Source organism: Quercus robur, chromosome 7 (genome assembly GCF_932294415.1).
Source record: "Quercus robur chromosome 7, dhQueRobu3.1, whole genome shotgun sequence".
NCBI classification, from domain to species: Eukaryota; Viridiplantae; Streptophyta; class Magnoliopsida; order Fagales; family Fagaceae; genus Quercus; species Quercus robur.
The window spans coordinates 15,953,540-15,977,020 of record NC_065540.1 but is presented as its reverse complement, the minus strand read 5'-3'; the positions used below and the strand labels follow the sequence as shown (position 1 = coordinate 15,977,020).

General features: G+C 34.5%; 1 protein-coding gene across 1 annotated transcript; it reads left to right on the top strand.

The window, feature by feature from the left end:
* Positions 1-13,592: 13,592 nt before the first annotated feature.
* Positions 13,593-22,884, top strand: LOC126692491 (SCAR-like protein 1). Its single transcript, XM_050388113.1, has 9 exons — positions 13,593-14,031; positions 15,538-15,701; positions 16,630-16,753; positions 16,896-17,022; positions 17,982-18,043; positions 18,158-21,977; positions 22,082-22,168; positions 22,280-22,384; positions 22,465-22,884. Exons 1-9 carry the CDS (start codon positions 13,877-13,879, stop codon positions 22,513-22,515), a joined length of 4,695 nt encoding a protein of 1,564 aa, XP_050244070.1. The 5' UTR covers positions 13,593-13,876; the 3' UTR covers positions 22,516-22,884.
* The last annotated feature ends 597 nt before the right edge of the window (positions 22,885-23,481 follow it).

Here is a 23,481-nt window from a genome sequence, read left to right as displayed (position 1 = left end):
TAGTTTTGATTAAATGGTGAGTTGATATGTTATTATTATTTATATTTAGTGATGTCCAATATTAGAAAATAATTAATTAGGTATCAAATGTCCAATAATGGGATGAGTTTGATAGTCCATATACAACTACAGTTTGTGGTTCATGTTCAACATAATAAGGTATGTCTAGCAATGGTCCGTGTCTAAATAATATATGTGCAACAATGGTAGATCGATTTATTAATATGTATGTTCATTAATGAAGTATTAGTGAGATCATGTTCATTAAATAGTGAGATGATATTAAAATAGTTTGCATCCCACGGTAAAATGATAGTGAATAAAATATATTTAATAATATAAATTTGAAGATAAAATATAATGATTTATCTTCATATTTTGCAGCTCCAGCCGTAACATCAGTGGACTTAGCATTTTAGTAACCTTCAAACTTTACAGCTCCAATCATAAAACACCAATGGACTTTAACATTTCAGCAACATGGTGAAATGAATTCTTTCATGGGGACTTCATGTTTGAAAGGGAAAAATAAGTGCAACCGGAGGGAGAGAGAGCATGTCTAGCCGTGTGCATCGATTGGTTAAGTTTGTCCCCTTAATTGTGCACTTAAATGATTTTCCCCATGTAATGCCCTTAGTTTTTAGTCAAACATGAGTGAGTTCGTACTTTTCATAAGAATAGCTTTAAGTATTAGAAAGGTATGTCTTCAATGAGAATGACTTTAATATGAAGTTTTTGTGCCTTTTAAGAGAAAGGCCTTAGTATTGATGTTCATATGTCTTCCATGAGAAAGGGCTTTTGTAATGTGTTCTTGGAAGAGTATTTTGATATGTTTTAAGATGTGTAGAGATGGTAAGAAATATATATATATATATATATATTGTGAGATATGGTGTTTGTAATGTGTATAGGAATTATATGTAGATACTTTATTGGACATGGATCTTGTATATGTATACTTTGTGAGACATGGAGTTTAAAGATATATGAGAAGTATGTATGGGAATTTTGTGAGGAATGTGTTTGTAAAATATATGGAAGTGTGAGATAGATAATATGAAAGTTAAATATAGTAAATACATGAGATTATTTGTGTTATGGGTTATGTTGCTTTCTAAGAAGGGAGATTTTATATGAGAAATAAAGAATGAGATGAAGATGTGTTTTTGGGCAACAAAAATGATGAACTTTCAAAATAATGGAGTGTGGGAAAAATGGGTAATAGATAATAGTGTGTTGTAATATGTGTGTTGTGTTGTTATCTATGAAGAGGGATTTTGCAAGAAAGATGGGGAAGTATGAAAATGTGTATGTGGCAGCAAAGTGAAGTTTCAGAATAATGGGGTGAGTGAGAGATAGATCGGACTGTCCTTTAGTGTGTAGCTTGGTCCTCTTTACATAGAGTCAAGCTATGTAACTAGATCAGAACTTAGTTGAAGGGAAAATTTGCAAATAAAGAAAAGTCTTTGACAAGATAAGTGGTTTCATTAGAGGGATTTTGTTTTTTAACCAAAAGAAGAAAGCTAGAAACTTTAAGGCTAATGTTATAGCGGTAACGGCTGTTAATCACAGCTATCACAACTGAATGATATCATCCAAATGACATCTTACTTGGAGGAAAAAATATTTAGCATTAAATTCATGGTTTGGCTAAAAATGGCAAGATAATCTTTATGAGATCTTCTTGTTTCTAGTACTACAATTGGAGCTACTGCAGAATGTGTTGGAGCTATGCAGTTTTTGCAGAAGCTATTTCTGCTTCTGCTGGAGCAGCTGTTAAGTTTTTGGCTAAGTTTCCTCTCTTGGAAAAATTATATGTTTAATCCATATATAATTTTGGTAAGTAATAGACTAGTTGGTTGATATTTGATGAAGTTTTAGAGATGTAATTATGGTCTTTTTATATTTTAACCAAATCTTGAAGAGTAAAGAGAGCATTTAATACTAGATATGAGATATTAATATATATTTAGCCATGTGCTTGGAATTGATTTATATGAAAATAATAATATGATATAATTATATTTTAAAACTTATATTATATGATGGACATTAATTTTTATATAAAGAGCATGGGGAATTTTATCATTTTAAGTGTTATATGATATGAAAGGCTTACCAAATGTTACCTATTGCACATTAACCCGTCAGAGTTCAGGGAATTGGGGAAGATATGCCAAGCAATATACTTTCCTTTAGTAACTTTGAACCACTGGAGTTTTACTGAACATACTTCTTGGCCCTCCAAACCACAACTTCCAAAATTCCCCCGATGAGACTCATGAGCTTGAATCATAAACCAGAAATGAGATGATGTGCTATGAGCTTGAACCATGGGCTTTAACGCCTTTTTTGTGTAAATATAGGCTCTTTTGGGCTTTAGAAGAGATTTTCCCAAAATCCATAATAATGTTGACAGGGTTGCCAATGAAATGAAGCCATGTGGTGTGAAAAAATTGTCCTCAACAAAAGCTCTTTATCATCAGACGAAAACACTAATTAGTTTTTTGGAGTAGGCGGAGATTGAACCCCAGATCTTTTATACAACCATCAGAGATTTTACCAGCTGAGCTAACTGGAACCCACGGGTAAATGTGTAATTTTGAATGCATATATTTATATCATTGTCAATTTTGAAAGGGGTTAAAAAACTAATATTGATTATAATAAATCAAAATAACTACATTAAATGTGACAACAAACTATGCTATATTGATTACATTCATTTTTTTAAGGAAAAGTTTAGAAAGAACAACTAAGATCAATCAAATCTAGATACTTGCATTAATTTTTAATAACTACTACATAGCTTTTATTATGTCACTAATAATTGTTTGTGCCAAAAATTATGCTAGGTAAGACCGACATTGGTTTTATTTATTACACGAGATCAAATACCATCTCTTGTTGGAGTGGTTTGCCTTTTATAGAGAGGATTAGAGTAAGCATTAATTAGCTAAATTCCAAAAAACGTAGGTTTGGTTCAGGGGAGCAGGACAACTGAATTAATAACCTGGATTTGGCCTAAAACGGGTGATTTGGCTTAAGGAATATCTTGCCTCTTTGGGCAATGTCACACATGACCCAAATCTAGCACATTCCCTTATTAAATGCTAGGATTCTTGGAGCTGGTTGGGCCAATGAGGGCTGGGTAGGTATGAGGAGAGGATTTTGGTTGGCTGCACTAAGATTCAAGCATTGAAGTGAGCTCTAACACCCCCAAGCCAAGTGTCAAGTGTTGAGGCCACCCACATGCTTCTGCTAGAGGTTTCCCTAGTGCCCTCCAAACCGCTAGTTCCTAAATTTTCCCCTTTAGGAATTCATGGGCTTGGTTTATGAATTAGTAACATATATTTCTAGTAATAAAATAAACTATTTAGTTGAGCATTTCATGAGTCTTGGTCATGGCTTCCTTGAGTTGTAACTAAAACTTGGAGAAGAAGGGTATTTATTGCCCACTAGCTTCTGCTAGAGATAGGACCTTAAGGGAGATGATGATGCCTCTTTGCCAATCAGCTTCCTAGCTGCTAGGAATAGTTATTAGCTACTGTTCTCAATAGAAAATGTGTTAGAATTCTGCCATGACAGCCCCTTGGTTCATTCCTAGAGGTGTGAAGGAACCTTTTGCTGGTGGTGGACTTGATTAGGCTAACTTGTTTCAGCTTAAATTTATGATTTGTTGGGGACCTTTTTGGGTTGGGCTTTGCTCCATTTTAGCACTTTTAGTTGGGCCACATGGCCCTTTCTTTGCTTGGGCTTGTTCCCTACTCCATGAGATTCTTGGGCCTACAAAATGGGCATTAAAGACATGCTTTGCCATGAATTTTTTTTTTTTTTTACTTCTCATGGGCTTTAGTTGTTAGTAGAAATAAAATGAATCTACGAGTTTTAATAAATATTTATGATAGATTTTGGGTATTAATTTCCATGGGCTTTAAATAACAACTTGTATAGTTTCTCAGAATTTTTGCTATGGATTACTTTGTAAATGATATTTTCTTTGGGGCTTTTTAAATAATGACCTCCAATATTTTCTTGAGAATAATATTTACCATGGGTTTTAAATAGAAGCAATATCCATGGGTTTTAAATAAATATGGTAATGACCACTATAATGGAATAATGTGATAATCTCATGAGTTTTTCTATAGATAATAATGGACATGTAGGATGAATAATTACCATGAGTTTTGGAAATAAATATTATGAATGTTGTGATGTAAAATAGATAATGAACGTGAGTTTATAATATGATATGCAATAAATAAATGTCATGGGTCTAAGAAAAATAACATAACTTTCCATGGGCTTTTATAAGATAATTGCCATGGGTTTTGAGAATAGATAATTTATTCCATAAGCTTGTAATATTATAGTAATAGGTTTAAGAATCTAAAGTATTGTTCATTATTGGACTTTTAAATGAAATAATTATGATATAGTATTTTGTCAAGTATTAATAACCTTGGGCTTTTGATAAAATAGTGCCAAGTAATTAACTTGGGCTTTTAATAGTGCCAATGTAAGTTGGGCTTTTGATATTGCCAATGAGAATTGGGTTTTAAATATTGCTAGTGAGAACTGAGTTTTGATATTACCAATGAGAATTGGGCTTTGATGTTGCCAATGAAAACTAGGTTTTAAATATTACCAGCGAGAACTGGGCTTTGATATTGCCAATGAGAATTGGGTTTTGATGTTGCCATTGAAAATTGGATTTTAAATACTGCCAATGTGAATTGGGTTTTGGATAAATAAATTGCCATGGGTTTAAATCATAGGCTTTGATTATGGATTTGAATTCCATTGATAAAATTGTTTTGCAATGGACTTGAATCATAGGTTTTTCAAATATTGCCAAGTATAAGTATTCTTGGGCTTTAAATAGAATATGATGTGTGTATTGGGTTCATAAGGTCGGTTTTGGGCTTAGCTAAATAATGATAATAAAATTGGATAAAACATGAGTTTTTGGGCTTTTTGTGATAGTTTATATTATGACCCAATTTAGATAATGAGATATGAAACATTTGTGATTAACATAATAATAGAGCAAAAAATATTTGGGAAACCCAATAACTTATTAGTGGTATTTGAAAATAAACAAGTGGTACTTAAATAAAATTAGGTGTAAAAAAAAAAGTACCCTAACAAAAATAAAAATGAGATTTTAAATATATGGCAAACAAGCGTAGCAAAATTGGTTGCAACTTGTAAGCATTACTCTTTAGGCAAGATACGTGGGTGAGATCCACCTGATTATATTTCTAGGTTCTAACTATTGGTGTATAATAATTTTGAAAAGTTCTCAAAATTTCTACATCTTAATGTATGATCATTTTGAAAACATATTCATTTTTAAAATTTCAACTTGATAATATATAATCAGTTTGAATATATACTGTGATGGCCATCACAGTATGAATAGATATACTATATTGCATTAATATCATGAAATATGATGTCATAAAACATTAGTTTGATGAAAGCTGATAATGCCGAAAATTGTTAGTAAGTCATACGATTCTCATGTGCTCAAGACAACACCTGCGAAACAAAAACAAAGAAGACCTTAGGAGAGTACCGGTGTGGTACCGGCTAAAGACCCTCCGAATATTAAATTAGAGAACTTTCACCGCTCTAGAGTGCCAAAGCTAGGGGAATTATGCGTACCTTGATTTGTGAGGGTCTTGGGGTTTTTATAATAGCATGGGGTTGACATTCGTTCTTTGGCTTAAAAGATCTTTCCTTGTGGGAGAGATCTTCTTTAATTCGCGTATCATACGAGATCCTTTTCTTATGAGACTCTCTTGATTAGAGTTAAACGTGGGGTACAAGATATTTCCTTATATGCTCATGCGTGGAGGTCAAGTGAGGCCATGTCAACCTCGTCAAAGGTTCGCTTTTCCTCTTCAGCTTCCCTCCGTCAGCTTCATATCTCGTCTATATATTCTAGTCATCTTGTTCAAGTGTTTGTTGTCCTCAAGGTGCAGCCGTCAGTTTTGAAGTGGAACCGTCGACTTTATCCTATCGTTGTTGGGCCACGAACGTGCAAATGAGGCTGACGAGTTCATTAGGACCGTCGCTTTTGCCTAATATGAACGACTTTATTAAAACCACAAAATTACCCTTATCAAAAGTTATATATCAAAAAAAAAAAAAAAATGTGGTTGAAAAGACAAGACTCATTGTTAATATATCTATTATATACATCTCTTTTACAATTTATGACATTGCAACCATGAAAATCTACACACTGTGAGAACGATAATGCATATTTTTTGACGTCGAAAAGAGGATACGAGGAAAAGAAAAATGACTTGTGGCAATTGACAAGTAATTTTACCTTCGTGACTAGTCTATACAATTACAAACCCCACTAGTACAATTGCACTCGATGTGGTATGGTTGGTTTGCGCACCAGAAGCTGTGGTGTTTATCTTATATATCTTAGCTTAGCTTAAGGCACACCAACAGAACAATACTATTCCACAACAGCATCCACTAATGCATTAATAGCAGGTTAAGACAGTAATGGGCTGTGACTTTGCTTAGCCGGAAAAAAATATGTGCTGTATAAAATATTGGATTTCCTGTAATATAATAGAATCATATTTTCCTGCATTAACAAACACGTTGTCTTTGTAGTTGTTGGCTTTGATAATCTTAAGAATTGTGGAAACGGTTTGATGGCTACTACACCTTAGTTGAAAGCACCCCACCAATGAACCAAAGCTTCAAAGCTAAGATTACATGATTATTTCCACGCCTAGGTTATTATACAAGTCACACCAAAACCATTTTTAATTATTTCTTTTTTTCGATGCAAAAGACTTTTTGTTTTTATAATGATACATGTATACAATAATGTATATAATATAATACTTTGCCATGTAACCGTACATAGTGACACCCAAGTTGTTAAGGCTTAGGAAAGAAAAAAAACATCCAGAACAATACATAACAGTACCTCACCTGTCAGTGTCAACGCAATGTGTATGATATAAAACAGTTTCCATAATAATAATTTATAGTCTTGTAAATGCATTTTAACAAATGTCTTCATATTATTAGACAAGGTATAAATGGGATGCCCAATTCTTTGTATGCCCCCATTCTTTATTTTGGGAGATTGATGCTTTTCATTAAAAGATAAAACTAGGTAGTTATTGAAATTAAAAATGAATATGATGTCACCTTATTTAAAATTAATTATAATTTTTTATTTTAAATGAAAGTGGTTACTCTAAATCGGCACAATTCATTAAATATGGTTATTCTAAATCCTTATATAAACACCAAGATACCTCAGTATCGAGGTACATAAAAATACAATTCTCAAACTCTTAAACTTCTTTGAATTAATTGAGATTATTGTGAGTTTTTTTATTTAATCTTGAGAAGGTTTTTGGCCGGCACTTTACCAATGCACACTAAATATATTTTCACTCTTCAAATTTTATGATGACTACGAGTCCGGACGATTGATTTATTGACAATTTTGTGCGTCATAAAAAAGTAAATGAAGAAAAATCCTTATCCTTGCTTTAGACTTTGTATTTTTTTAGTCTTTTTGTTTTGTTCTTTTTTCTTTAATGATTCTAATAACAACAGATTTACCTAACGGAACAGTCTAAAGTGTCTAAACCAAACATAGATCCCTCCAATTGAATAGAGACAAAATATACATACCAGCCTATGTCACGGGTACATTTTTACAAGAGATTTTTCTGACAACTTTAGAAGCTTTCGTTATAACTCAATCACTTATGAACAAATTAAGCGCCGTTTGGTATATGATTTTGAACAATAATTTTTAGTTTTTAAACAATATTACATAAATTTTTTAGCACTTTTTCACTCACATATATTTTCAAAAAATACAAATAATGTTACTAGAACAACATTACTAAACGAGCCCTAATTATCTAGAAATAGTGATTCTTAGGATCTGTTTAAGATCTACTTATTTTGTTGAAACTAAAAACTTTTTACTGAAAGTATTATAGATAAATGTAAATATTAGTTGAAATAGTATAGTAAGACTTATGAATAGTACTAAAAAGTGCAGTGAGATCTATAAATAGTAGCAAAAATAAGTTAAATAGTAAAATAAGAGTCTGTTTGGAAACCGCTTATTGTTGAAAACAAAAAACTAAAAACTGAAAACACTGTAGCAAAATAATTTTTAAATATGTGAATAGTGCCTTGAGACCCATTTTTAATGAAATTTTTGCTGACAAAAAAGTTTTGTTAGTCCTATAAACAGTACACAGGACTTACTAACAGACACTGGACGCAGCTGAAATATCATTTCAGCTATATCTAAACATTTACTAAAGGTCCATTTGGATACAACTTATTTTTGCTGAAAACTGAAAATATTGTAGCAAAATAATTTTTAAATGTGTGAATAATGCCATGAGATCCATTTTTAATAAAAAATTGGTTGAAAAGCTGGTAAACAGTATATAAACAGTACAAAAAGTGATCACACAGTATAAACAGTAACTTCTGTCCCCAGCTGAAACGCGTGAAAAAAAAAAAAAAAACCTGAAACACGTCCGTCTCTCCCAAAACGTAGACGCTTTAATCTCTATCCAACACGCACCTAAGTTGCCAAAAAAATAAGTTTGCAAAACAGTAATATATTTTTTTCTTCTGGGTAACATTTTTCTTGGCACGTGAGATGATAGTTAAAGATGGTGACTGAACCGAAACAGAAAAAAATATCACACTCAAAAAGTTAGCCAACTACCGTATCAGTTTCCGCATCAAATTAAAGAGCTTCAGCTGGCACAGGAAAAAAAGGACCACTAAAAAGGTGTTATCAGAAAGCGAGGATACCTAAAACATAAAGAACTTCACCTCCACTAAACGAACTACCCAGACCAACCCCTTTATATTTTTGCTCCTCGAAATCAATGAAGTTCATGAGATTGGAAGAACCGGTTAAAGTTGAGTTGAAACTTGAAAGCTTGTGAAGCTTCCTTGCATTAGGGGAAAAAGAAAAAAGTGTCAACTGTATGAGTATGGTGCATCTAAAAAGCATTGGAATCATTTGTGATATCATAAACAGTGATCGGAAAATGATTACCTTGTTGCAGTAAATTTTCAATTCTTGTTGATTACCATGTAGCTAAGATCTCACAATGCACACAACTATTTTCGCACATAATTTCACAATATGTAGATTTATATAATTGTGAATTGTCAACGAAAAGTGATAAATCTATGTGAACAGAAAGCATTTTATCACTCATAATTACATAAATTAATAAATTTTGAAATTAGGTATAGTTATATATATTTTTAAATGTAAAATGCAAAACTGACCTTTTAAATTTTTTCAGATTTCATTTTAATTCTCTAACTTTGTTTTTGTTAATTTTAGTTATAACTTTCAAGTTTATTCAATTAAGGCTTTTCCATCAACTTTTGTAATATGTTGTGGTTAAATTTTCAATTTTATAAATTTTTCTTCAAATTTTTTAAATCAAAAAAATTCAATTAATGATTGAAAAATATTTTCCAAATTTTTTTTTCAAAATTTTTTAACAAAAGTTAACAAAAATACTTTAACTGAATAAATTTGAAACTTAGAGGACTAAAATGAACAAAAGTAAAGTTAGAGGACTGAAATAAAATCTAAAAAAGGGTTAAAGGATTAATTTTGCATTTTAGCATATTTTTAATTATTTTTTGGAATAAAATACAGTTAACGTCTATTATATTTGAACTAGTTTCAACCAAGTTCAGGATTTTTTCAAAACCGATCAACTTGGTTCTTGAACCCAACTTGAACCCTAAATCATATTACTCATTTTTTTTCTATTTCTCTCTCATAGTAATTAGAGAACAAATTAGTCAGTTTTAAAAAATTTTAAACGTGACTAATATTAGTTAAAACCGTAATTTACCCTTATTGTAATACCTTTAATATGGTACCAAGTAAAGGTTAAAACAAAACTAAAAATAAACTGGGGCCCATGGTAGGAGTGGGTCCACCAAATTGGAGGTTACCCTTAAAGCTTTGTAAGTTGTCTAGTCGTTTGTGGGTTTCGCATGTCGTTTTCATTGTCGTGATGCACTGTTACTATGTGAACGCGCTTGTTTGTTTAAAGTGTGTGTGCGTGTGATACCCATGTCCTATAATTTGTGGGCCCCACCTGGCTGAAATACCACTTTCATCACAGATAATAATATATTATCGATTTATTCCCAAACAATATTTCATATTTGTATTAAAGACAACACGTATGACTGTCTAGATGGGAACCATGACAGTGTAGAACCAAAGTAGGTCACAATAACACTAGGTCCCATATCGGTTTCCTTTTTTTTTTTGATATAGGTCCCATATCGGTTTCCTCTAGCTAAACAGTCAACATATCACATATGACAAAATTTGATTTAAAAAAAAAAAAAAAAACACATGACAAAAATTATCATTAATCACAGTTTTTGCTCTGCATTTGTCTAATGATCTTCAGGTTTTCAGGTTGATGCTTAATAATTGATAGGAACAACTTTTATCTTCAAATTGGTACGAAGAAATTTCTTTCAATCCATTTCGTAATAATTCATAAAATTATTTATATGTTTTTTTAATCACATTATATATCTAATGTAATGAATTATTTGATTTATTTAAATAATTTAAATAATCAAGTCAATACATGGTATTGATTTTAAAACGTTATATAATGAGTTTAAAGAAATTCTCCAAAAAGCTTTGCTTACAAGATATTTAATATTTTTCTGTTTTAAATCTAACATTGGAGATGATAACTTATGCAAATAGAATAGTTTTAATGTAATACGAATAAATTAACAAGTCATACAAAACTTATACTTTAATCAATTGATATGATTGTTTACTAATAAAGTTTACTTAGTGAAATCAATCAATTGGCTTGTGATCTAGTTAAAGAAATGGGGTCTCATGTGATGGTTTTGTTTTGTACTCCACCTTGTTGAACTTTGATTTTAAGGAACGTACTTATTTATCCAATATAAACCACTTTACTTCCATTTTATAAAGGAAAAAAAAAATCCATTTTCTTTTGTGAAGTATTTTTAAGTGAATTAAACCAATGCTCACTTGTATTGGTGGTTGTTTCAAATTTTGAGCCATGACAAGAATTACAGAATGATTTCATTCTCCAAAATATTTTCTCAAAATTCCTATTCACTTCCCACTAAAAAACATTCCATAGATAAACATGTACTTTATCTTTATATTTTTTATTAGTGACATTTATCATTATGTGTGTGGGGCCCGAAATCTGAGGTCCCAGCTCACTTTGTGTTAAGGGCCCAAAACCCAGGCCGAGGAGTCCTACTGCCGAGGATGCGCAATGAAAACTCCTTGAAAGCCCAAGGATATGGCCGAGGACGATCTCACGCTCAACACCTCACAAAACGCCCGAAGAAAATGACAAACTCAGTACAAGAGCAGTACAAGGAAGAAAGCATCCAACACCGTAATGTGGAGCCCTGCGTTTGACAAGCCCATACCGCAGACCTTGCTATTTAACTTTTCCCAACCACTCTGATGTATGGATTGATAGGACGAGTCATTACGCCCAAAAAGGAAAAACTGACACGTAAATGGAGAACGTGAAGGAAACACTAGTATAAAAGGGAAAAAGAGCTGAGAGAGAGGGGGGGTTAAAAAAAAAAAAAGAATGGTGAGAATGTGATGCTCCTCGGACTAAGTCCGAGGAGTCAAACCTTTCAAGCCACGTCGATGTAAGGCTTAGCTATTCAGGCTAAACCTACCTTTGTATAAGCTCCCATTAAATCAGAACCAGACCCTTGCCCAGCGACCAAGGGCAAGCCTTTCAAGCCCACTCTCTACAAATTATATTGTTTGAGCCAATTACACACGAACTCAATATCATTCTTGGGTCGTTAAAAATCGTGTCCTTATAATGTGTTTGGTCTTTATAATTGGTTTTTAACCTATATTTCTAAGAGGGAATTTTCTCTCTCTAGTCTCTACACATGCACACTAAAATAGATTATCTAATTAGTTTAATTGTGGCTTGAGCTAAACTTGATCTAATAAATAATACTGACCTTAAACATGCTTTTAAGGTTACCTCAAACTATGTTTAAAAGTTTTTAAAAGAATGTAATCAATAAAAGAATGAAATGAAACATGGTGTATTTTGTTAATTTTTTTTACTGAATTTTGTTTAATGTGTTTGAGAATTTATAAAATAAGGAATTCAAACAACATAAACTATTAATATTTTATTTATTTATTTTTAAAGAAAATGCTTGGGGTCCAAACTCCATTCCTCGTGTACATTGGATTTGGAAGTGCATAGGAGTATAAGAGTACTAAACCAAGTGTCATGTCCATTTTCAAAAAGGAAATACAATTCCCTCTCTCGTTAAGAACTTTGTTGCTTAATTGATTGTCACTTCCTAGTATTTCTAACATAAATATTCACAGATTCAAACCCATCTTTCCTCCATCTTTTCGAATTATAAATAAATAAATAAATAAATCCTCCCACTTTTAGGAGAATTTGAGTTTATTTGATTAGCAAACAAACAAGTAGTTAGCTAAGTTCTAACACATTTACAAATGCAAATTAGAGCCTTAAAATAGAATGACAAAACTTATGACTTGTTTGGAAGTTTAGGGAGGGAGGAGAGTAGAGGGGAGTAGAGGAGAATGATTCCCCTCCACCTTATTTGGATGTTTTTAAAATTAGTAAAGAGGAAGGGAGTAATTAGCCCTTCCTTTTGTTTGGATGTTTTAAAAAATAGAATGGAGAGGAGAGGAAATGATTAAAATAAAAAAATTTATTCCCGTTTGAAAATGGACTTGCAACATTGGTCTATTATTAATTTAGAAAGGGTAAATTGGGAAATTTATCTAGTCAATAATTTATCTACTCTACTCTCCCTCCAAATCTCTTCAATTTGGGGGAATTAAAAATGAGGGATTAGATTTAGAGGTGATTGAAACCCCTCCAAACCCCTCCAAACTCTTCCCCTCTTTCCTTAAAAAACTTCCAAACAAGATAATTGAATTACTCTCCCTCCCTCTACTCTACTCCCCCTTATTTTTTTAAACTGCCAAACATGCCATTAGGTAAAGTACTTTAGATACTGTTTTTTAGGTTCCCCTCTTAAGATTTAATTATGTGACTACTTAACTAAAAAATACATTTCCATCTCATAAGGAAAAATCTACATGGTGGAATTTTAAAAATGAAACATAAGAAATAGCACCTACGTACGGTAGTTAAGACTCTGTTTGGTACGCGAGTTCAAACATATGTTTTTAGTTTTTAAACAACATTACCTATATTTTCACACACTTTTTCACCTAAACTTATTTTCAAAAAAATAAAAAACTGTTATTTACCAAACAGACCCTCTCAGGGCCTAAAATAGAAATATACCCGTAAACAATAGACCACCTGAAAATACCCTTCCACAGTAAAAAGTAGTAAAAGATTGCATCATGAGTCCTGACAAGTCCATCGCACTCTAAGCGGCGCGGTGCGCGCCGAGCAAAAGAATACAACACACACTTCATCCACTCATATATACGTATTCAGCTTCATTCCTCTTCCAAAAATTCCCTGTCTACCAAAATAGAAATAAAAATTATCTTTTTTAACTTTCATTTTATACTCTCTCTCTTTCTCTCTCTCTCTTCACGTCTCTGACCACCGTATATTCACTCATTTCTTTGCCCATCTTCTTTCTCTCTCTCTCTCTCTGGTGGAAATGTAGAATTGAAGATCACAGAAACGGTCTTATATATGTGCTTGAGAATTAGGGTTTGTGATTCTGTGGTGCTTGAATTTGGGAACAACTGCTACTAGGAGCTCGGAGAAAGAGAAAAATGCCGTTGACGAGGTATCAGGTACGGAGCGAGTTCAGTTTGGCGGATCCGGAGCTGTACAGAGCAGCTGATAGAGATGATCCAGAAGCTTTGTTGGAAGGTGTTGCCATGGCTGGACTCGTCGGTGTCTTGCGCCAGCTTGGTGACCTCGCCGAGTGAGTCTCTCTCTCTCTCCCTTGGTCTTTTTGTGGTGAGAATTGAAGAATGCTGAGTTTGTAGGGTTTGATTTTGGGGATTCTGGATGAGTTTAGTGTTAAATTGTGAGTTATTACTGTTAATTTGTTGTTGTTTTGAATGTTTTTGGTTTTTGATTTGAATTTTTTGATCGGATTGATGGGGTGGAATGGAGTGAGGCTTTGAATTTTATCGACTTTCTAATTATGGAGATTGTTGTGTGTGTGTGCGTGTGTTGAATTTTGGGAAGTTTGGTTGAAATTTGAGACTGAGAGTTGATAAATTTTGATTTTATGTGATTCTGTGTAGAAATTGGCGTTGTTGAGTTGGTTCTTCGATTTGTTGAGATAGTTCGTGATTTTTCATTAGATTTTTGGTTCCCAACTAGCATTTTTTAATTTATTATTAACTACGATAGGATTTGTTTTGATAGTGGTTAAGGTTATAAATTTGGGGTTTCTGGATGATGTAACTGTAAACGCATTTTTATAACCTTCGGTCTTTAATTTGAATTTATGATCGGATTTAGTGGAATGGAGTGAGATTTGAATTTTATTGACTTTCTAATAATGGTGATTGTTGTGTATGTGTGTATGTGTTGAATTTTGGAAAGTTTGTATGGAATTTGAGTATGAAAGTCAGTGAATTGTGATTTTATGAGATTTTGTGTTGAAATTGGCATTGCTGAGTGAATTGTGACTTGTAATGTTTGAAATCCCCAGTTCCCAATCTCTTGTGTTTGAGTTGGAAGTTTTGCTGTTGTTTAAGTCTCTTAACAAAGATGTGCACTTATAAATTAAAAAAAAAAAAAAAATCTCTTAACAAAGATGTGGAATTTACTTCCACTATTCTGGGATATGGTTAAACAGGGTTATATGCATTCTTGACTTGATTAATGACAAATTCATAAGTTGATTAAAATCAATTTAGCAACTGTTACTAAGAAATCTAGCCTATCGTCAATACTTTTTTTGTGAATGAAATTGGACCTTCGAAGTTATGTTTGCTATTGTTATGTTTTTATCATTCAATTACTTTTTATAAGAACTTATTTTGGTGCTAGAGACTTACATTTCTAGTTGCTTAGTCTAGACTGAAGCAATTCTTAGGATATTTTTAAAGTTAAGATTTGAAAATATTGAAGAATGAGAACCATATGGCATGGTTTCCTTTCTTGGTTTGCTACCAAAAACCCTGTTCATTGTTAAGACATTGATATGAACTTCTAAAATTGAACCTCTCAGCTCCATTAGCTTTCATCATATGTTTGTTGCTCAGTTTTCTGTAAAATATGCTTAGAGAGCTAAGTAATATCAAGAGGAAAGTGTTAGCCATCCCTGTTTAAAGAAATTCTATGAACTCTCTAGACATCATATACTTTTTGACCGCCCCCCACCCCAAAAAAAAAAAAATAAAATAAAAAATCAAGCTCACTATTTTGATTCTCTTCCATTTGTAAATTTTTCTTTATTTTGTGTTCATTAAAGGTTCGCTGCTGAGATATTCCATGACTTGCATGAAGAAGTAATGGCTACAGCTGCAAGAGGACATGGTCTTATGGCTCGTGTTCAACAGCTTGAGGCAGAAGTTCCTTCAATTGAGAAGGAATTTCTATCCCAAACAAGTCATTCATTATTCTTTTCCAATGCAGGTTAGATGACTCCTTAAATTCTTGTCTTCATTTGATTTTTTTCCCACAAAGCTTTTATGAGAGAAGTGTAGTTTGAACAGGATAGTAAAAACATGACCGTTAACTGGACCTCATTTGTTGCTTTTACTGTAATGTTGTACACGGTTAACGTGTCATTTGTATTGATGGCAAACAGATGCTATGCACTTTTTTCTCCTCTTCAAAATCAATTGTTCTGACCCCAATTGTTAGTTCCTGGAAACTTTTTCCATCAATTCCCATCCTCTCTACAAAGAAAAAAAATAGCATAAAGTGCATGCATATTTGTCTGCATTTAAATATATATCAAAGATGCTTATATATGTTTCTTATAGGAATAAAGTATTGTTCAATATTGTCCTAGGAAATTGTCCATGTGATGGTACCCGTGGGTCTTTGTCATGATTATGTAGTGTGGACTCTGGCAAGTAAAGTTGCAAATATATTTTATTTTGATCCTTATATGTACAGTGGCATTTGATCTCTAATCCTTATACTAAACCAAAGATGTGCTTTTGTTGTAATCAGCCGCACTTTTATATATTTTCCATCTTGTTTAATTATTGATTGTCCCTAAAGCTTAAGCTATTATAAATGGTGAATTTAATCCTTAATAAGTAGGCCCCAACAATAGAGGTTAGGGTAAAACTAGGGATTGAACTCAGGATTTCCTACTCTGATACCATATCTTAAATTATCAATTCTTCCAAAAGCTTAAGCTAATAGGAAATGATAAATTTAATCAATTAACCATAATTCTAACACATCTCATGTATTTGTTTGTTTGGTTCTTCAAAAATTTTATTTAGTTTTGAGTTTAATACTTCAAAGGCTTCTCATGTTGAAAAAGATTAGCTGGTAGAATGGGTGATCAAGGTGCACTGTGAGATAAATACAAATTCTATCGCAGGTGTTGATTGGCATCCTAATCTGCGTACGGAACAGAATCTGATAACTCGTGGGGACTTACCTCGCTTTGTAATGGACTCTTATGAAGAATGCCGGGGCCCTCCACGGCTATTTTTGCTGGACAAGTATGATTGCACAATATTTGTTGACTTTTTTTTTTTTGGGGGGGGGGGGGGTGGTATTGACTTGAGTGATTTTAACAGAAAGTTATAATTAACTTGTTTTTATAAATGTGGAATTTTAATATGTTTAGATGGCTTCTAATAGGTTTGATGTTGCGGGGGCTGGAGCGTGTTTAAAGCGTTATACTGATCCATCTTTCTTTAAAGTGGAAGCAGCATCCTCTGGAAAAGCAACAGAAGTTCAGAGGGAAAAGAAAAACCGCAAAGTGAAGGTATTGCAGTGAAAAGATCATAACCATATTACGAGCTTTTCTCATGGCAATCTTCTGATAATACAAATTTATGGTTTGTTTTATGTGATACCCACCTATTCATGGTGATATCTACCAGTATGTGACACAGATTAGGGTTATTTAATTATTGATTAGTAGTTTTTTTTTTTTTTTAAGTAATTATTGATAGGTAGGTTATACAAGCACTTAGTGGGTTTGAACCCATGACCTCACCCTTCACCAATTTATGAAAGGAGGAAATGCCTCTTGAGCTAGATCTCATTCAAAGCATAGGGTTTTTGTTTTTTTTTTTTATTAAATCTTTCTTGGATTTTACTTATTAAAGGCCAACCTTTCATGCCAATTCACTTTGGGCTGGGATAACCTACTTGGGGCCTATAGCAAGGAAGTCAGCATATTCTCTTCTGCTATTTTGTCCTTTGTGTAGCATAAATGAAGAACTGGGCTCTATAATCTCATCTTGCCCTGAGTTCCTATGAAAGCTCACACTTGGATTGAAAGAACTCTGACCATCCATGTAATGTAAACATTTCCTCTGAGATCAAAATTTTTAAGGTCACCATTGAGTATGTTTCTGTTTACTCACGCACACTTTGCTGACATGCTTTTGAGCTTTACTCTTGATGAGGCCTTAAAAATTCCTCTGACTCAACCTTTAGATTCTCCCTTTTGGAAGTTGAGATTCACAGAGGCTGTGCAAGATTGACTAAGATTTGTTTCACCTATAACCGTTTCTTGTTAATTACACATCTAAGAAACATATTTTTCCTTGACAATGCTAGTTATTCTATCCTTTTTCCTTGCCAGTAGTGGTAATCTTAATTTTGGTGTTGGAATCAGCATATTAGCTTCTTTTCTTGATGGCAACTCATCACTGTATACAAAAACTTTTTGTAATTACAAAGCTTGAGTTGTAATTTCTTCTTATATTTCTGCAGAAAAAAGGATCACGCTGGAGAAATGGAGAAACACCTGAAGTCCAATCCACATCACATGCCAAGTGAGGGCTCTGGTCTCATATTGATGCATTCTGGCTGTCTTTTGTTTGTTTAGTCTCCTAGTTTTTAAGTGTAGTTGGTTTATTGGTCACTTAAATTGTTTTGGAATAGTGCAGATTGCATCAGTTGTTTCTGGAGGAACGCATTGAGAATACTTTTAGTGACCCTGCGCGTCTTGTGAAGTTGAAGAAAAGGCAATTGAATGGATATCCATTTGACTCAAAAACTGGGAGAAGTTACATGGAGAAATTCCTGGAGACTGATACTGCTGAGCATGAGGTGGTTCATGAAAAATCTATCACTTCACCCGTGAAATTGACTATGGATAATTATAGTGAATCAGGGCTTGAAATACTTGAAATCAGTACTGTGAGTCCTGTAAAGAAATCATCGCAAGGAAAGGAAAGTGCATGTTCCTCACCTAATGCACAGGAGGAAGTTTCAGAACCATACATGGAGAAGTTTAACGGGGATGTCATTGGTGGAAAATTTGTACAAGTGTCTGAGCCAGGCAATGATGGTGATATCAATTACATTTCTTCTTCCAGCCTCGATAAGGTAGCAGTTGAAAAGGAATTGGCAGTTGATGGAGACCTCAGAACTGAAGGCAGTGTAGATGGGTACAATTCTGATGATTTGGCCAGTGAGATAGACAATTACATGGATGCCCTTAACACCATAGAGTCAGAAATTGAAACAGAAAATGAGTATAGACCTGAGAATGACCAGGGCTTCTTCAGTGTTAAGAAAGATGGGAGAGATTCTGATGAAAATGAAGAAAATCTGGCGCTCCAAGCTCAATTTTCGGATTCTCAATCATTTGGAAACTCCTCTGTGTCAGATTATGGGAATGGTTCGTTCAAGAATAATAGATCCAGTTTTTCCGACTCTGATACACTAAGCAGTTTGGCTGAGCATACAGCATCTGGTGGTGATGGAGTGGCTAAGGTGTTTCCGTCTTCCGAAACTTGTGCAGCAGAGAGTGTGGATATCCCATCCAGCCAGCTAATGGATGAGTTGGAGGGAACCAAATCTCATGATTTTTCAGTGCCAAATGGTACACGCATTGAGGAAGACAAGATCCCTGATGTTGGAGAAGCATCATGTAGCTCATGTCTTACAGATTCCATACCTGTACTACTGCCTTCAGATCATGGAGTACACTTGTCACTGGATACATTGGTGGGTCCTGAAGTAGAGGAAGTAACCTCTGACTCTATTAAGATTGGTTCCAAATTATCAGACAATGAAAATGGGACAAATCTAGTTGATTCTAGAGCTGTTGTCTCTGGTGTTCTGTCTCAGGATATTCATGATATTTGCTTGGTAAGTTCTGTTGAAAGCCATCTGGACGTTGAAGAACCAAATGTTGTTTCTGATGCTTTGCTGCATTTGTCGGATGTTTCAAAGCCAACTTTGGAAATTGAAAGGAGCAACTTTTCTCTTAATGAAGCACTTCAAGCAGAATCTGTTGATGAAGAATATTCTGAAAATCTTGCCGATGAAAAGATTGCTTCACCTCATTCAAGTTCACCTAAAGAAAATCAGCTCCATTGCTCAGCCTCACCACAAGAAGTTTGTTCAGATTTGATACCTCCTACTTGTTGTTCAGATCTTATAGAGCCTGATGATATAGTTTCCAAATCCGATGATGCTCTTATGGTGAGTGGAATCAACTCAGCTCCTATGGTTGAAACTCAAAAGACGCACAACTTTGAGGAGCAGGAATTTTTAGATTTAATGGATGATGTTCCAGAACTTAAACTTGCTTCTGCAGAATTTGTTGTTCCATATTCTGACAAGAAATCAGATATTGATGGGTCTAGGGAAGATGGTGAGGAAATAGGTACACCCACATGCAGTGTCGAGGTTGTGGAAGATGATGTTGTTCCTCTTGAACTTCCATCTGATGATCCAAATTATCTGTGCCACAAGGATGATGTAAACTTAGATGCTGTAGTAAATAAACCAGTTATAACTGATGAACCTGTGTCAGCTGCTGCCGTCACCAGTGCAGATGGTGATCTCGATGATGTAATTAAACCAGTTATAACTGATGAATCTGTGTCAGCTGCTGCTGTCACAAGTGCAGATGGTGATCTTGATGATGTAACTAAACTAGTTATAACTGATGAATCTGTGTTAGCTGCTGCTGCTGTCACCGGTGCAGATGGTGATCTCGATGATGTAATTATACCAGTTATAACTGATGAATCTGTGTCAGCTGCTGCTGTCACAAGTGCAGATGGTGATCTTGATGATGTAACTAAACTAGTTATAACTGATGAATCTGTGTCAGCTGCTGCTGTCTCCAGTGCAGATGGTGATCTCAATGATGTTATTCCTACATCTCCAGATCTAACTTGTTCTCCATCTGGGAATCATATAAATTTGGAAGAATCTCTTTCTGGATTTTCTGATTCCAATCAGAAAGGGTTGGAATTTAATGAGGCAGCTTCTCCAGAATGTCTTACAGAAACCATGACACAAAAAGAAGTGAATCAACTGGAAGTTGCTCCTGGAGATACCACATTGAAATTGCTGTCTTCTGACCATTGCAATTTAAGAATGTTTGATGATATTCATGAGTCATCTCTGGGCAAAGAAACCCAAAACAGTTTGTCTGACAATGATGTCACCAGAGCCCCAACGTATTTAGTACTAAGCAATGAACAGTCAGAATCAAAATCCCCCCATCAGAGTCATCTTTTCGAGAATAATGAAGATGAGGTGTCTTCACTTACCTTCTACCTCCCTGAGCCAGGAGTTCCTTTAGAGAAGCCATTGCAGTTCAAAGCTGATCAAGCTGAAGTGGAAAGTTTGCAAGAAGATGAAGCAACTTCTAACTCTTTAAAACTTCAATCTGAACAATTGCCATCTCCAAGTCACATAGATCAGGAGAGATGTGAACAGACCCAATCTTCAAATCACTTACAGGAAAGATGCTTTGACACTCCTTCTGAATCTTGTGCAGAACACCTTCCATGCCAACTTTCAGCATCGGAATTCTTACCACAGTCAGCCGGCCTGGAACCTGATGGTACTAAGCAAGCAATGGATTCATTACAGTGTGCCCTGCCTAGCTTTGGCCTACTCCCTGTGGCAGCTCAAGTTAATCTGGAGGAGATGCCACCATTACCGCCTCTTCCTCCTATGCAATGGAGGATGGGGAAGGCTCAAAATGCTTCCCTTGCTTCTGACAGAGATTTGGTTGAGGCAAGTCAGCATGTGTTTCCACCGTTACAGCCATTCAATTACGAGAAAGCTCAATTTGGATTTCCAGCATCCAAGACAGGGAATTTGCAGCTTCCTAACCCGTTTTTGCCCATCACAGCTGTTGAAGATGAGAATTCTCAACAAGTTTCTGAACAAGTGGAGAGTAATTTGGCACAACCAATTCCATTCTCTTTTCAATTGCCAACCATGGATAGTGAGGCTGATAGTCAACACAATTGCCTATCTTTAGAGGGAACGCAAACCCTGAATCCATTCTTAACATCACCAGCAATACCTAATGAAAGGCCTGAATATGGTTTCCTTGCTTTAGAAGGAGAAAAAGCTCTATCTAGTTCAAACCCATTCTCACCAATACCTACCATTGAATACACTACTCCTAAACATGAATCTGAATCTTCACAAGAAAAACAGATCAAGCCTCTCAACCAATTAGAACCAGAGATTGGGTCAGAGGATAAAACACTTCAATCCTCTCTGCAAAATTATTCAGAAGGGGTCCGACAAAATCCTTTTGAGACATCTATTCCGCCACCAACTATAGGAGCAGAACAGCCTCAGCAGGCTTTGTTGACTTCAGATGGAGAAATTACTCAAGTACCAGGCACTGAAGAAGGAAAGCCAAACGGAAATCCAGCAATTAAGATTCCTCGTCCTCGAAGTCCTCTCATTGATGCTGTTGCTGCTCATGACAAAAGCAAGGTGATGATTGCTTTCTGGTATCCAAGTTTTTATTTTTTATTTTTACAATCTGATCCTTTGTTGCTTAGAAAGTGCCTGCTTTATGACATTTGAACCTATTGCAGTTGAGAAAGGTAGCTGAACGGGTTCGGCCTCAAATTGAACCAAAGGTAGATGAAAGAGATTCATTGCTAGAACAGATACGAACAAAGGTTAGATTTGGCGGGTGGCTTATGTATATATTTTGTATCACACCCCTCCCTCTCATCCTTTTTCCCCCTAATGCAATTATATGAACTGAGTGAAAAATTTTTCCTTGTCAGTCCTTCAACTTGAAGCCTGCAGTGCCAACAAGACCCAGCATTCATGGTCCTAAAACCAATCTGAAGGTTGCTGCTATCTTGGAGAAAGCAAAAACAATTCGCCAGGTCTCTTTCTCTCTCTCTCTCTTTCATTGTGTTTGTGTACATGTTTTTGCACTATATTAAAAAGGTGGCTTTTGAAATAGGCATTTGCTGGAAGTGATGAAGATGATTCAGATGGTTGGAGTGACTGCTGAAAACACTAGGTTATGGTACTGCAGCATTTCACTGCTTTGGTTATCACCTTGAAAGGGTTTTGAGAGATTTTATTCTCTCAAATATAGTTAATAGAATTTTTTTTTTTTTTTATCGGGTCTATTCTTTCTCTCTTCTCCACATTCATGTATAATATTCCACTCATCACCCTCCCATTGAAGATGTATCCATCGGTTTGTAGCTGTGCTATACCCACAGAAAATCAGTATTGAGTCATGATTTATTCAAGAATGAAAGCTGAGGTTCAGCGTGCAAGTGCTGTACCAATCAATTTCTATGCAATGTTATTTTATGGTCTTGAAAAAGATAGGTGTAAATTGTGTTGGAGTGCATAATTTTGGTTTTAAGCCTACTGATGCAATTTTGTAAACTTGTATGTAGTGCGTTTCTGAGGTATATTTCCGCCCATTTTTCTTGTACCTTTTGGCCAATATATTCCTGGCCGTCTACCTGTGTTCAGTACAGCTCAAAATTGTTGTGTGAGATAATCAAAGAGTACAAATTTAATGATGGTATAGATTCTTCTGTTAGTATAGATTCTTCTGTAAACAATTTGTTCTTAACCATATGGTCACATTTGAGTAGCCGCAGTATCCACATCAAATTTAACCCAGAAGAACAATCAGCAGCATGCTCTTAGCTTACAAATATTTCATTATCAAATACTGCAACGGAGTTAACCCCATTCGATCCACTCAAGCATAACTTTAATGTAGTAGTTCCTTACCTTGTTCAAAACAAATGATATCTCATCACATAAGTAGATCTATCAATAATGGATTGTCGGCATCATTCAAAATGAATGTCTAGATCCTCTTAACATGTAACTTTCAACAGTTTTGAATGAGCGAGACATCCTCTTTGAGGATGCCTCTAGAGTCTAGAGTGCTTAAGTAAACTCCAAATATCTCTGTGCCTCTTAAGTACTTCAGTAAACTCCAAACATA

What these genes read in the sequence shown, in the direction of transcription:
- LOC126692491 (XM_050388113.1), top strand. Translation starts at nt 13,877, where the DNA reads ATGCCGTTGACGAGGTATCAGGTACGGAGCGAGTTCAGTTTGGCGGAT. An exon ending in TAGAACAGATACGAACAAAG is followed by an intron (nt 22,169 to 22,279) that starts GTTAGATTTGGC and finishes TTTCCTTGTCAG; the next exon opens with TCCTTCAACTTGAAGCCTGC. An exon ending in AAGCAAAAACAATTCGCCAG is followed by an intron (nt 22,385 to 22,464) that starts GTCTCTTTCTCT and finishes CTTTTGAAATAG; the next exon opens with GCATTTGCTGGAAGTGATGA.